This window comes from Podarcis pityusensis (genome assembly GCF_964106645.2).
Source record: "Podarcis pityusensis genome assembly, chromosome: 14".
In the NCBI taxonomy this organism is placed as follows: Eukaryota; Metazoa; Chordata; class Lepidosauria; order Squamata; family Lacertidae; genus Podarcis; species Podarcis pityusensis.
The window spans coordinates 23,006,239-23,019,379 of NC_138039.1; the positions used below are offsets into that span (position 1 = coordinate 23,006,239).

Consider the following 13,141-nt stretch of genomic DNA (forward strand, 5'->3'; position numbering starts at 1 on the left):
TCAGTTCGGATGAAACAAGCTGTACTAAACAAAATTGCAAATAAAAATTTCCAAACACCTCCTCTTAGCCACGTGGGGAAGAGTAGGCCTGAGTGCACAAACCTATCGCTTGCCAAGCTACATTCCACTTTGTGCTCATCACATTAAACTATAGTTTAAACAACTATCCACACTGGCACATCTGCAATACCTTCCTTTCCTTCCTTTTAAAATTTATTTTTATTTAAATAACTTTTTATTGGGCTTTATAAACAGGGATCATAGGAATAATAAATGATAACCCGTGACGGCTGTGGGCAGGATTCCAGCTCTAGAGTTCTATGATATTCTATAAGATTCTTCTATGAGATTCTATGAGCATTGGAAATGGCTCAGCCCACAGCGAGAAATGGACCATACAAAATCCCTCCCTCATCCTCTAGCACCCAGTGAACTCACGTCAAGACTTACATGGCGGTAAAGGAGTTGTAGTTTTGGGGGGCAAAGTAAGCAAGGGTTGTTGCATTGACCACAGAGCAGAGGAAGCGCAGTTCCCCCTGAAAAGTGGCGTTCCAGTCTGCTGCTGTGTAGGTTTCCATTTGAGAAGAGGCGAGCGTCAGGTAATTTGTCAAGAGCAACTGCGCAACTTCGGTGTTTGGGAGAACCGTCATCTTGTGCTGCAGAAGGATTAAACAAAGACACCTCCAAGGAATCAGTTTCTAAATGAAAAGCACAGAATCCTCTATACAGTGGTACCTTGGTTCTCAAACTTAAACCGTTCCGGAAGTCTGTTCCAAAACCAAAAGCGTTCCAAAACCAAGACACGCTTTCCCATTGAAAGTAATGCAAAACGGATTAATCCGTTCCAGACTTTTAAAAACAGCCCCTAAATCAGCAATTTTAACATGAATTTTGCTCTCTAACGAGACCACTGATCTATAAAATGAAAGGAATGAACAATGTACTGCAGTCACACAATCAATCAATCAATCAGTAGCTGAACTGGGTTCCACACAGTCACAAAAAAAGAGCCACAAAAACAAAAATGCAAAATAAATAGTAAAAACAGACAGATCTCAGTGTAACACTCAAAACGAAAGTGTCGCACTCAAAACGGAGCACATCCAGCTTCCAAAAAAAGTTTGCAAACCGGAAAACTTACTTCCGGGTTTACAGTGTTTGGGTTCCAAGTTGTTTGAGTACCAAGGTGTTTGAGAACCAAGGTACCACTGTATATATTTTTCCAATGTCCCTAATTGTAGACAGGATACCTAATTTGAACTTAACCGTTTAACTATGTTCCCATGTGTATTTAAGAGTGGATTGTTTTGCTAGAGTTGGTGAGTTAACAGTCAGAACCCAAGGCAACAGCATCACTTGGCAATTTTATAGTACTAGGGGCTATCGCTCCTGCTCATTCCCCTAGCCAATCCTGGCTACCTGTTTGCCCGTCCGCCACCCCTGACCCCCCCCCCTCTACACCTCACTCACCCACTAGCAAATCCCTCCACAGCATTGCTGTTTACTGCCTTAGGATTATTTGGAAGGAAAGGTGGGATAGAGATTTAACAATAATCATAATAACTTCAGCTGTGATTCCTTGCTTTGCAAGGGGTTGGACTCAATGACCGTTGGACTCCTTCCAATTATTCTACAAGAGTTTCAGGGGAAATACCTGAATTGCAGCCCTGGTGAATTGCTTCAGAATCATCTGGACAAAGTCAATGCTGCTTTCTTGGAAGAAGCTGACGAGGCGCAATGCCAAATCCATGCTGGTCAGGGTGTTTGAATGTACAATCATGTCTCCAATCTGGATCGGAGTTAAAAGATCCAATACTGCGTACTGGAAATAAGAATGTCAGAATGTCAGAACGGACTGTTTGCTCTTTCTGCTCACTTCCTGCTTGCACTGGCTCAGCATCTCCCACAGTGAATACACCCCTTGAACATGCTCCCATGCCACTGAATGCCAGGACTGGACATTCTCCCTCCTATCTGTTCCCAAAAGTAGAGAGGTTCAAAGCGCTTCTTTCTGTAAATGCCAGCACAGCTCCGGTTGACAAAGGTGCTTTCCCCCACCTCCACCAAAAGGGGGGGAAGCATTTTCAGATTTTAGATGTTGCACCCATCACACAATGCCACTTGGCAGCCATTTTGTGACTAGCGCCCACATCACTTTCTCAAAATTTCCCACCGGTTTGCAAGCACTAACTTACAGCATCAAATGTTTGTCGATAGTATGAAACCAGCTGAACATATGGTACTTCAGTATAGAATTGCCCAAAGTAGGTGAGTAGCCAATTTCTGGGTGTGGTTTGGCCAAAGCAGGCAGGACCTGGAAGGAAGAGATGGAAGCAAAAGTCATGACTTATCTGCCCAGTGAGAGAATGTCAGGGCCAGCCCGAGACATTTTGCTGATGGAGAGAGAGCAGTAATTCCCCTCTCCAGGATTCGAAAGGCTCACATAACTGGCATCAAAAATAGGTTCCAGGACTAAATTCTGGCAAGTTAGCCTGAACATTTTATGTATTTGACTTTAATTGAATTATCATTATTTTTAACTTTAGATTTTATATGCTGCGTAAATATATTTCCACATGCATTTGCAGTATAGAAATGAATAAATGAAAAGCTAAGGCCTGTGTATTCCAAATACAGTGGTACCTCTGGTTACGTAATTAATTCATTACAGAGGTTTGTTCTTAACCTGAAATCGTTCTTAACCTGAGGTACCACTTTAGCTAATGGGGCCTCCTGCTGCTGCCGCGGCGCGATTTCTGTTCTCATCCTGAGGTAAAATTCTTAACCCGAGGTAGTACTACCGGGTTAGTGGAGTCTGTAACCCGAAGTGTTTGTAACTAGAGGTGTTTGTAACCCGAGGTACCACTGTAATCCCTTTGTTTTAGCTCAGCGGTTCTCAAAAAGTGTGGTGCACACTGGTGTGGCACGAGAGAATCAAAAAAGCAGCATGAAGATTCAAAGTCAATCCAGGAAACATTTAAACATTTCAGTGTAGTGTAGTGTAGTGTAGTGTAGTGTAGTGTAGTGTAGTGTAGTGTAGGACAGCATAAAAAAAACAGTGTTTTTATTTGCAGAATATGGATAGATAGACTTTCAAAATGAGAGCAAGAGCAGCAAGTGATACTGAGGACAACCTTAGCTGTCATCCAGAATCACTGTGCAAACATTGGCTATTCTACAGTTCCCCATGTTGTGAACAGGGATTTTCAACTCTGACAAATACGAAAGATCAGAAGAGAAAAAGGCTTCTTTGTGTTGATGAGGAGATGAGTCTAGAAAGTTTGTGTGCCTCAGATTAGATCTAATATAAATTACCTGGCAAAAGGAAGCTCACACCTCTCACTGAGTTTGTAGACATACTTCAGGTACACATGTAAGGGGCTCATTTAAAATTATACTTTGGGAATGATTCATCTTATGTAGCTGCATTGTTTTATACTTTCTGGATGTCCTATGATCATGTTATAAAGTAGTTGTGTTCTAGGTTATAAATCAAGCACTGCTAGGAGTCGTTTCTTTTTGTTTTCCAATGTAGTTCTTATCAATAACAATTTTTGGTGTGGCGCGAACAAATTTTTATTTGGAAAGGGTGGCCCAGATAAAAAAAGTCTGAGAACCACTGTTTGTTCACGCCTCCTATTTTCCTCCTGACAGGTCTGCCCCAAAACCCAGTTCTTTACCAGTGGTCTGAGACTTCTGGGTTAGGAAAGAAACAATGTAGTTGACACAATCCTTCTTCCTTTCCTGTGGAATTTCAGAGAAGCTTCTGTTGATCCCAGCAATCCTGGGATAAGAAGGAAAAGGCACCGTTAGAATATATGCACACTATACACACTTAAACCAGTTTCATTGCCCCAGTTCATTCTGGGAAGAGTGATGAGCATGTTGGGAGTTCTCAATTGGTTAGTCCAGGGACAAGCTAGATCTCCATCGCCCCAACCCTGGTGGGACCAAATGTGACTGGGAACCATAGCCGGCAACTTTTCCCTTTTCTTGCGAGGAATCCTATTTGGAATAAGGGAATTTCCCTTAAAAAAAGGGAAACGTTGACAGCTATGCTGGGAACCGTTCTGCAGGAATTGACTTTGCAGCCAAGTCCCCCACCCTAGCTGCTAATTTAGTAACGTGCATTAATTTCAGTCAGTATACTCTGAGTAGGCCTAATGTTGGACACAACTCTTAAGTTTTAATCTGTTTTTTAGGAAATCACATTGACTGCTGCTGTGTTGTTGTTGTTTAAATTTCTATTCTGACCTTCATCCGAGATCTCAGGGAAGTTTACAATATAAAAACACATAAATACATATCATAATAACAAACAAAAACAATACCCCTCCACACATTTTAAAAGGGCATAGGTTGTTTAATTAGACAAAGGCCTGGGAAAAGAGGGGTGTTTCTGCCTCAGGATATGTAACTGAGGTGCCAGGCGAGCCTCCCTGGAAAGAACATTCCAGAAGCAAGCAGCCACTGCAGAAATGGCCGGTTCTTGTGTTGCCACCCTCCAGACCTCTGGTGGAGGAGGCACATGGAGAAGGGCTTCAGATGATGATTCACAAGGTCCAGGCTGGTTCATATGGGGCAAAGCAGTCCTTGGGGTACTGCAGTCCTGAGTTGTTTAAGGCTTTTTAGATGAAAACCAACACTTTGAATTGGGCCCAAAAGGCACTTGGCAGCCAGTGCAGTCAGACCAGGATTCTATGCTCAAACTGTCTTGCCCCAGTAACAAGCTCGCCGCTGAATTCTGCACCAGCTGAAGTTTCTGAACCATCTCCAGAGGCAGACCTATGTTTAACACATTGCAGTAATCTAACCTAGAGATTACCAGAGCAGAGGTTACGCTGTCTCTGTCCAGATTTTATGTAAATCCCTCAGAGGTGTTTTATTATAGTAAGCGGTATAAAACATGGATAAATAAATAGGTTCGGAGGGGACCTTCCCCCAAAATAAAGAACAGGTCAACACTCACACAGACTTGTACGCTTCGCAGGATATACTTTTGGGGATTTGCCCAAGAAACTCTGCATTCACACTGGACAGGACGACCGCCAGTCTATCCTCAAACCAGACCCGAAAATCAGCATTGGTGAAGGTTGAAAATGCCATGCTCAAGCGCTCCATCGTCGAGGTGAGCATGGCCATTTTCACATCCATTGAGATATTGAGCACGCTGGCAGAACTGGGCTAAAATGGAGATGAAAGATGATTACAAACTTTGGCAGGAAGATTTTGAGAGAAGAGGGCCGGAGATCAGGGAAGGTCTTGTTACTGCTTTAAATTTGGGGGTCCTTCCTTGAATACCAGACAGGCACCTCCCTGTTGTCTTTTAGGCACTTACTGAAGACTTTTCTCTTCTAGCATACCTTTGAAGTCAATCTTTCGCATGCAAGGTGGGTACTTTTGATTAATGCTCCACCCCTTCCCTTAAGTGAACCTATGAAGCTGCCTTTTATCAAGCCAGACCACTGTTCCACCTGGCTCAGTTTTGTCTACACTGAATTCAAGTAGCACTCAGGATTTTTTCCTCATCCTTCCTAGAGATCTCCTTATATAAAGAGAAATGTAAGGCTGTCATCATGCAGCTTGAATTAGAGGATTTGCAATGCCACATCACAATTTGCATGAATTCTAGGTGGGGTAGGGGAGTGAAGGCAGGTTGCACAACAACACTAGCCATAGCAGAGGAATGAGAAGAGAGGGAATACCAACAAGGGGAATTTAAAACAACAGCAGAAGTTTAAATAAAGCAGGGAGGGACACAGAGGGAAATGGCTATTTTAAGCAATAGCGGACGATGGTGGGGTAATTTATGTGCAAGAGAGTTGCACCAGAGGAGGGGGAGAAGGCAGAGACATGGGGTTAAAGGTGAAAGCTAGGGGTGCGGCCCCTAGTAAGAACGTAAGATGAGCCTGCTGGATCAGGTCAATGGCTCATTGATCATTCCCAGGGGACCTTTGGAGGAAGCCATTACAGCCAAACCAATTTGCATGAGGTGTTTCGAATTCCTCTACAGCAGCCTTTCTCAACCTGTGGGTCCCCAGATGTTGTTGAACTAAAACTCCCATCACCCCTAGCTAGCAAGGCCAGAGCTCAGGGATGATGGGAGTTGTAGTCCAACAACATCTGGGGACCTACAGGTTGAGAACCACTGCTCTACAGTGTGGCACTCACCAAAGCATGCACAACTGTTGCACAGGGGTAGCCAACACGGTGCCCCTCAGATGTCCAGGAACTCCCAGGATTCCATACTGTTCCCTATGATAGCTTGGGCTGGTAGAAGTTGTGACCCAGCAAAATCTGGAGGGCATCGCATTGGCCTGCCCTGGTGTAGCTCATGGGTGCACTATCAGCTACTTCAGATAGTATATCAAACCAGACCACTACTCCCTTGGCCACCAAGATACCAGCCACCAAGTCAATAGGGTTCCATTTGCTAGAAGACCTTGCAAAAAAACAACAACCCAGTTGCTCTAGAAGCTATTAATTAAAATGCCATTCCATCCCATCTGCTTGCCTAAGATGGGGTTTGCTCCATGATGCAAAAGACCTTACCTGAGACAAAGACCGGCTGACTCTGAGTCTCGGTTTCTGAGACTCTGGGTATCTTCGGGTAGCCTAATAAAAATTATTATTATACTTACTGGAGAGGGCGTGAACGGACAGGGACATTAACATAGCTTTGGCACATATTATTAAAGTCTAAGAAATGGCTTATTTCCCTGTCCGTCCATCCATCCATCTACCCCCATACAGCCCATCCTCTGAAGCAGTCATATGGCAAGGGCAGGTTTACACAGCAAGATGCCATTGGTTTCAAACTGGTTCAAAGAGCCATTGCTTATGGCTTCCCTCCCAAGAAGTCCATCAAGTCAAGAAGGACATGCTAATTCAAACAACTGCCATGGATGCTTTAGCTGCGATTCCTGCATTGCAGGGGGTTGGACTGGATGACCTTTGGGATCCCTTCCAACTCTACAATTCTATGATTCTATAACTCATACTCGAAGGCTGCATCTGAAGCCGGTTGACACCAAAGGACCACAGCAAGAGGCAAATATGTTAAAGGCCCCCTACCCTAATCATGAGAAGAACCCCAACCTAGAGTTCAGGCTGCTTGACTCTTTCTGAATGGAACTTTGTGTACTCTGGGGATTAATGTTACATGCCATATGGTTCAAACAGTTGTCAATGGCCCATCTGGTGCAGCACCCTGTTCCCACAGTGGCCAACCAGATGCCTCTTCTGGGAAGTCTGCAAACAGGACTTGAGTGCGAGAGCCCTCTCCCCACCGGCAATTCCAAGCAATTGTTACTTAGATGCATGCTGCCTCCAACAGCAGAGGTAAAACAGCCTTCTGGTTCCTCCATGCATTTGCCAAATCCTCTTTTAAAGCCATTCAAAGTTGTGGCCATCAGTGCTTCCTGGGGGAATGAGTGCCACATTTTAACAATGGGCTGTGCGAAGAAGGGCTTTCTTTCGTCTGTCCTGAATGGCCCTAAGTTCCAGTGCTGTGAGAGAGGGAAGAAAGCTTTTCTCTACATCTGCTTTCTCTACACTTTCTGTTATTCCAGAAGCTCTGTACCTTTTTGTAGGCAATGTTGAATGCATCCCAGAAAGCAGCCAGGTGGTCAAGGCCAGGCAGCTGAGCCAGCCTTGCGAAGACCATCTTCACTTTATCGACGCAGCAGAGCATCTCTGGATTCACAGTCAGCTGAGCAAGTTGTACTGCTGAGAGTTCCCCCAGGTTAGCCGTCTGAAACAGAGAGAAGGCACACAGAAATGAACAGCTTCATCCATCCACCCGCTTTTCTTTTCTTTCTTTTTTTATATAAATTTATTTATTTGGTTTTTCATATATGATACAAAACAGACATCACCATTAATTAAAATAGTAAAGTAAAAAGGTTCCCCAAGCCTTCAGACGTCCCTCCATGGGTTCCATTTCAAACTGTCATTTCTGCATCCCCCCCCCCCCAATCTATCTATTAAGTATCCATAATTTCCAAAGTTCATGTTACTTTACAAGTGTCATTGTATCCCTGCTAATGATTTTTAACTGTTACACTGGTCTCTCAAATAGGCCATCCGCTTTTCATCCTGGGGAGTAGTTGTCATCATGTTACCTCAGCCTGAGAAGATCTGAGTTCAAATCCTTGCTAAGTCCTGGAGCTCACTGGGTGCTCTAGCCTAGTAATCTTCAAGTGTTTCAGTCCTAACACCCACCTTTAACCCAAACATGCATTTGGGGACCCATTTCTTAATCTTTCCCCATATATTTGCATGGCAGTGGTGCTCCCGTTGCAATCCGCCTTGGATCAGGTCGCAACTCACAAGTGGTTCCTGACTCATCAGCCTAAGACCAGCCTACTGCTTGGGGTTGTTGCAAAGACTGAAATGTGATGATCCCTTATGCAACACCTTACATGTCTTGGAGGAAAGTTGGAATATAAATATAATAATAAACTATAGCAGTTAACATTTACAATGGACACTCGGGTTGCAAACGTGATCCGTGCAGGAGACACGTTCGCAACCTGCAGCGCCGCGTCTGCGCATGCGTGGGTTGCGATTCAGTGCTTCTGCACATATGCAAAGTGTGATTTAGTGTTTCTGCGCATGCGCGAGCGCCAAAACCCGGAAGTAACCTGTTCTGGTACTTCCGGGTTCAGCGCAGTGCGCAACCCGAAAACGTGCAACCCAAAGCGTCTGTAACCCGGGGTATGACTGTATATGGTGCTTTTATATGATCTAAGTTCTTTGCCCACTTTATTTCATTGCATTTCATACAACAGCCCTATGAGGTAGGCCAGTGTTATCATCCCCATATTGTGAAGGCTGGAAGTCAGGCCACTGGTCCATCTATCTTATTACTGCCTACACTGACTAGCAGCAGCTTTTTCAGGCAAGAGTCTCTCCCATCCCTGCCTGGAGATGCCATTATGGATTGAACCTGGGGCCTTCTGCATGCAAAGCAGATGCTCTACCACGGAGCTAAGGGCTTAAGACCAAAGGATGAATTGCTCCTCTGCTGCTGTGGTAAAATATGGACCAGACCCTGGTTGATCTTAATAGCAAGAGCATCACAGCTGATCTTACCCCATTGAAGCTTGGGTCAAGAGACATCAAATCTGTGATGCTAATGAAGGACTTGAATCTCTGGAAGTTGAGGGAGAGCCAGTTTCCGGTCATCTGGCAGTCTGAAATAAATAATAATAATAATAAATGTTTCTGCAATTCTGCAAGTAGGTACCCATTTAGGAGCACCAGATGAACAAAGCAAATGCTTGCAAATATTTAACCAAAGTCCCAAAAGATGGGTTGTCACTGCACTGTTGTTTATGCAGCAATGTAAAGTAAGAACCAGTGGATTTTGCCAGGGATGAAAGGGTAATTTAATTTCTAGTCAACTTCACTTTTGCATTCGTTCATTCCTAAGGCCATTCCATAAATGCCCCACCACTACCTGTGAAATGCTGCCCCGAACAAGGCCCACCTGGAACCAACACTGAACTTCTTTTCACAGCCAGGTGAAGACTTCTCCCTGGAATTTGATCCCATTACTTTATCTTAGGAGTCATCCACACTTCCATTCACCCCACCACTTTCTCCCTGGAAAACCCATGGTTTAGTGCTGAATTAGATTGACATCTGCTCCGGTTTAGAGCAAACAAGAGGGTTTCTCAGGGAAAGCAGTGGGCAATGGCAAAACTACTCTGACCTGAGCCTAGAAAGCACCGGACGAGCAGAAAACCGCTTCAGCCCACACTTTCTTGCCACGGGACAAGCGAAAGTGTAGACAAGTTCTCAAGTTCTGTTCTGGGTTGCTCCACCCCTGATGGAAGCTTGCAATTTATGTTTTGTGAATTGATTTTATTTCTTTGAATACTGACAGTTTTTATATTAATCAGTTTTTATATCTTTAAACGTGATTGTAGAGACAATCCTGTGTTAGATGGCTAACAAATTAATTTTTTAATAATAGTAATAAAAATGATGGTGATGGTGACTCCATTCTGTTTGCACACTAATCCACACAAAGGATCCCATCATATTTCTGCCCATGGCGCCTTCGGGAGGAGAGATGGGACAGCAATTTAATAAAGTAAAGGAACAACCTGTGAGTGGAGGGCTGACATTAAGATTTCAGAAGAAAGAAACGAAGAGATCCAAAACTGACTGATTCCTCCACCCGCACATGAGTTAGAAAGCCAGGAAACAAAAGGCTCACCTGTTTTTCGAAGGGCCTGGAGGATCCACTGGGCCACACCAGTCTTGGTCTCCAATGACATCTGGTCAAAGGCAGAATCCAGCCCTTTCACACTGCAAGGCATCCAAATGCAGGCACACCATTAATCCAGAACACTTTGGTCTCTAGTTCTGCCCACCAATGCAGCCCCAAACAGATTACTCCTGAGGAATTGTGGCCCTCTATAGATTGGCCCCCCATAGTTTACACACCCTGATTTATACACCCAAGCCAAAGACTGAAAAATCAGCACCAGGAGACACAAGAATAGTCAGGAAATTACTTGGGTGGTTAAATGTGCTTTTAACTCCGGGCAAAAGCTGTCCACAGATCCCCCACCCCGCTAATCTGAATAAAGACATTTATTCCATAGGTTGAGGCCACTCCTAAGAAGACCCTCCTCCATACCTTGGCCAGATCTGCCTCTGTCCAATGTGTACAATCCTCAGGCCCCCTCCCTAGCAGATTACAATGACGGGGGCAGCCTCTACAGAGGAAGGCCATCTCTCAGCTAATAGAATGATAAAACCGTTGAGTTGGAAGGGACCTCGAGGTTCATCTAGTCTTTGGCAACCCAACCTCTGTTTACAAAACTCCAGTGAAGGAGAGTCCACCACCTTCCTAGGGAGTCCATTCCACTGTCAAACAGCTCTCACCACCAGAAAGTTATCCCTAATGTTTAGCTGAAAGCTCCTTTCTTGCCATTCGAATGAATTGGTTCAGGTCCTACCCTCTGGAGCAGCAGAAAACCAGCTTGCTCCATATTGCATTATCCATCTCACCTGATCTTGGGCTATTTCGGGCCTTAAAACTGTCTGCATAGCAAAACAGCAGCCAATGCACCTCCTTCAGCCTGGGTGTTATTATATGCACCCAGCACGAAACCCCACTAATCAAACTTTTACTTACATGGGTTGTATCTGCGTGCAGTTGGGGAGAGTAGGAAGGGCCCCCAGCTCCTCCATTGTGATGGATGGGAAATAAATTATCAGGAGCCCATTGAACCAGGACAGTAAATCAGGCATTGGCATGGAGGCAAAGTGTGGCTTCAGGAGTTGGAAAATCCCCCGTAACATGATCTCACGAACCCGCACATTGGTTATCTCTGTGATGCTCCCCTGGAGACAAAGAACATACAAACATCAAATGTATGGAGGTTCGTTTCTTTTATTTCAGATTCGAAAATCTGCTTTATCCTTGGCGTGAATGGCAGGGATCTTAGAAAGCTCTGCATTCGAACAGAACAATGGATCTAAGAACCTAAGACAGCGGTTCTCAACCTGTGGGTCCCCAGATGTTGTTGGACTACAACTCCCATCAACCCTGAGCTCTGGCCTTGCTAGGTAGGGGTGATGGGAGTTGTAGTTCAACAACATCTGGGGACCCACAGGTTGAGAATGACAGACCTAAGAGGAGCCATACTGGGTGAGATCAATGGCTCGTCTAATCCAGAATCCTGTTCACACAATGGCCAACCAGATGCCCCAAGGGGAAACCTGAAAGCAGGACCAGCTACAAGCACACTCTCCCACTTTGGGTTTCTAGCAACTGGTATTCAGAAGCATTACTGCCTCTGCCCCTGGAGACAGAGTGTAGCCATTGTGGCTAGTAGTCAAGGCTAGCCTCCTCCTCCTCCTCCATGAATCTCCCAGTCCAAAGCTGGCATCCAACACCATCTGGAGTTCCACCATTCCTGTCTTCCACCATTCAAAGTGGCTCACCTGTGCCTGGATGCTGAGAAGAAGGCTTTGGAGCTCAGATATGCTTCGGCTCTGAAGGGTTGCCATCACATTTGTTGCCTCCGTCTCAGCACTGACCCTGGCACTGTCTGTTAAGGTGCCAGAGATAACAAGCAGTGTTCCCATCTGGGTTGTTGTCAGCAAATCCAGCACTTCAAACTGAAAGACAAGGGGCAGCGGGGAGGGACACCATCATCACCAGAGCTTCATTCCTTGTATGAGTGTGGTGGGCAGGTGTAAGAAGCCCCTTGGTAAAGCATTGCCCAGTTGGCCTTGGCCGTGGTAGGGCCTCCTTGGTGGTGGCTCCCACATGATTGATTTCCAGGAGAAATTTAAAGAACATTCCTGTTTGCACAGGTGCTTGACGGCTGAGAGATAACTGGCCACAGCAAGCACAACATCAATAACTGTGGTGGTATACAATTGCTTCTAAACATTTTCAGTGTTCTAATTTACATGTTTTTAGAGGCTTTGAAAACGCTCCACATGTTTTCTTTATTATCCTAAAGTCTACTGTTTAATTTATTTATTACAAGTACGCCCCACCTTTTCCTCCTAGAAGCTAAAGGTGGGATACATGGTTCTACATGTGAGGTAGGTTAAACGGGAAAGAGTGACTGGTCCAAGTGGTCTCCCACATCCTAGTCGGATACTCTAATCACTACACCACGCTGGCTACTATACCCCATTGGCTTCACATGATGGTGCGGCCATTGGGAGGAAGGGTGGGATACAAATTTAATAAGTAAATAAATAAAAACACCTCACAGTGAGCACTTCACTGAAAGATCTTCAGTCACCTGAAGTTCAGCAGTCTCACAAAGAATCACCACCCTCAAAACTGTTAGCATGAAGGAAGAACCCCTGTCAAAGGGGAAGAAGAACCTGGTCTTTGCATGATTATTGCCCTCACTCCCTGACTTCCTCAGTGCTCATCTGCCACAAGCAGGGGAAGGGGACTTGAAAGCCTCATTATCACCTCATTCACTTGTCAGATCAATTGCTCTGATGCCCTGGCAGATAATGACAATGCTCCTGCTCTGGGGTGGGGAGAGAGAAAGGGCCTGGAGCGGGACTCTCCCTGCCCCCCCCACCTTCCTGCCCCACTTCAAATGAGGCTGGGGGTTGGTGGTGGTGGGGAACAACACTAAAGGTA

At 45.0% G+C, this 13,141-nt stretch overlaps 1 protein-coding gene across 1 annotated transcript in view; it reads right to left on the reverse strand.

Moving 5' to 3' along the window:
- Positions 1–13,141, reverse strand: part of LOC308463300 (uncharacterized protein) — a 61,386-nt gene that overhangs the window by 33,822 nt on the left and 14,423 nt on the right. The window contains exons 14-24 of the mRNA XM_080981564.1: positions 11,968–12,144; positions 11,156–11,364; positions 10,229–10,320; positions 9,097–9,197; positions 7,583–7,753; positions 6,553–6,615; positions 4,970–5,184; positions 3,681–3,784; positions 2,196–2,314; positions 1,655–1,822; positions 451–656 (exon numbers count right to left, since the gene is read on the reverse strand). Coding sequence (XP_080837690.1) covers positions 451–656; positions 1,655–1,822; positions 2,196–2,314; positions 3,681–3,784; positions 4,970–5,184; positions 6,553–6,615; positions 7,583–7,753; positions 9,097–9,197; positions 10,229–10,320; positions 11,156–11,364; positions 11,968–12,144 — 1,625 coding nt within the window. The remainder of the gene's footprint in view (positions 1–450; positions 657–1,654; positions 1,823–2,195; positions 2,315–3,680; positions 3,785–4,969; positions 5,185–6,552; positions 6,616–7,582; positions 7,754–9,096; positions 9,198–10,228; positions 10,321–11,155; positions 11,365–11,967; positions 12,145–13,141) is intronic.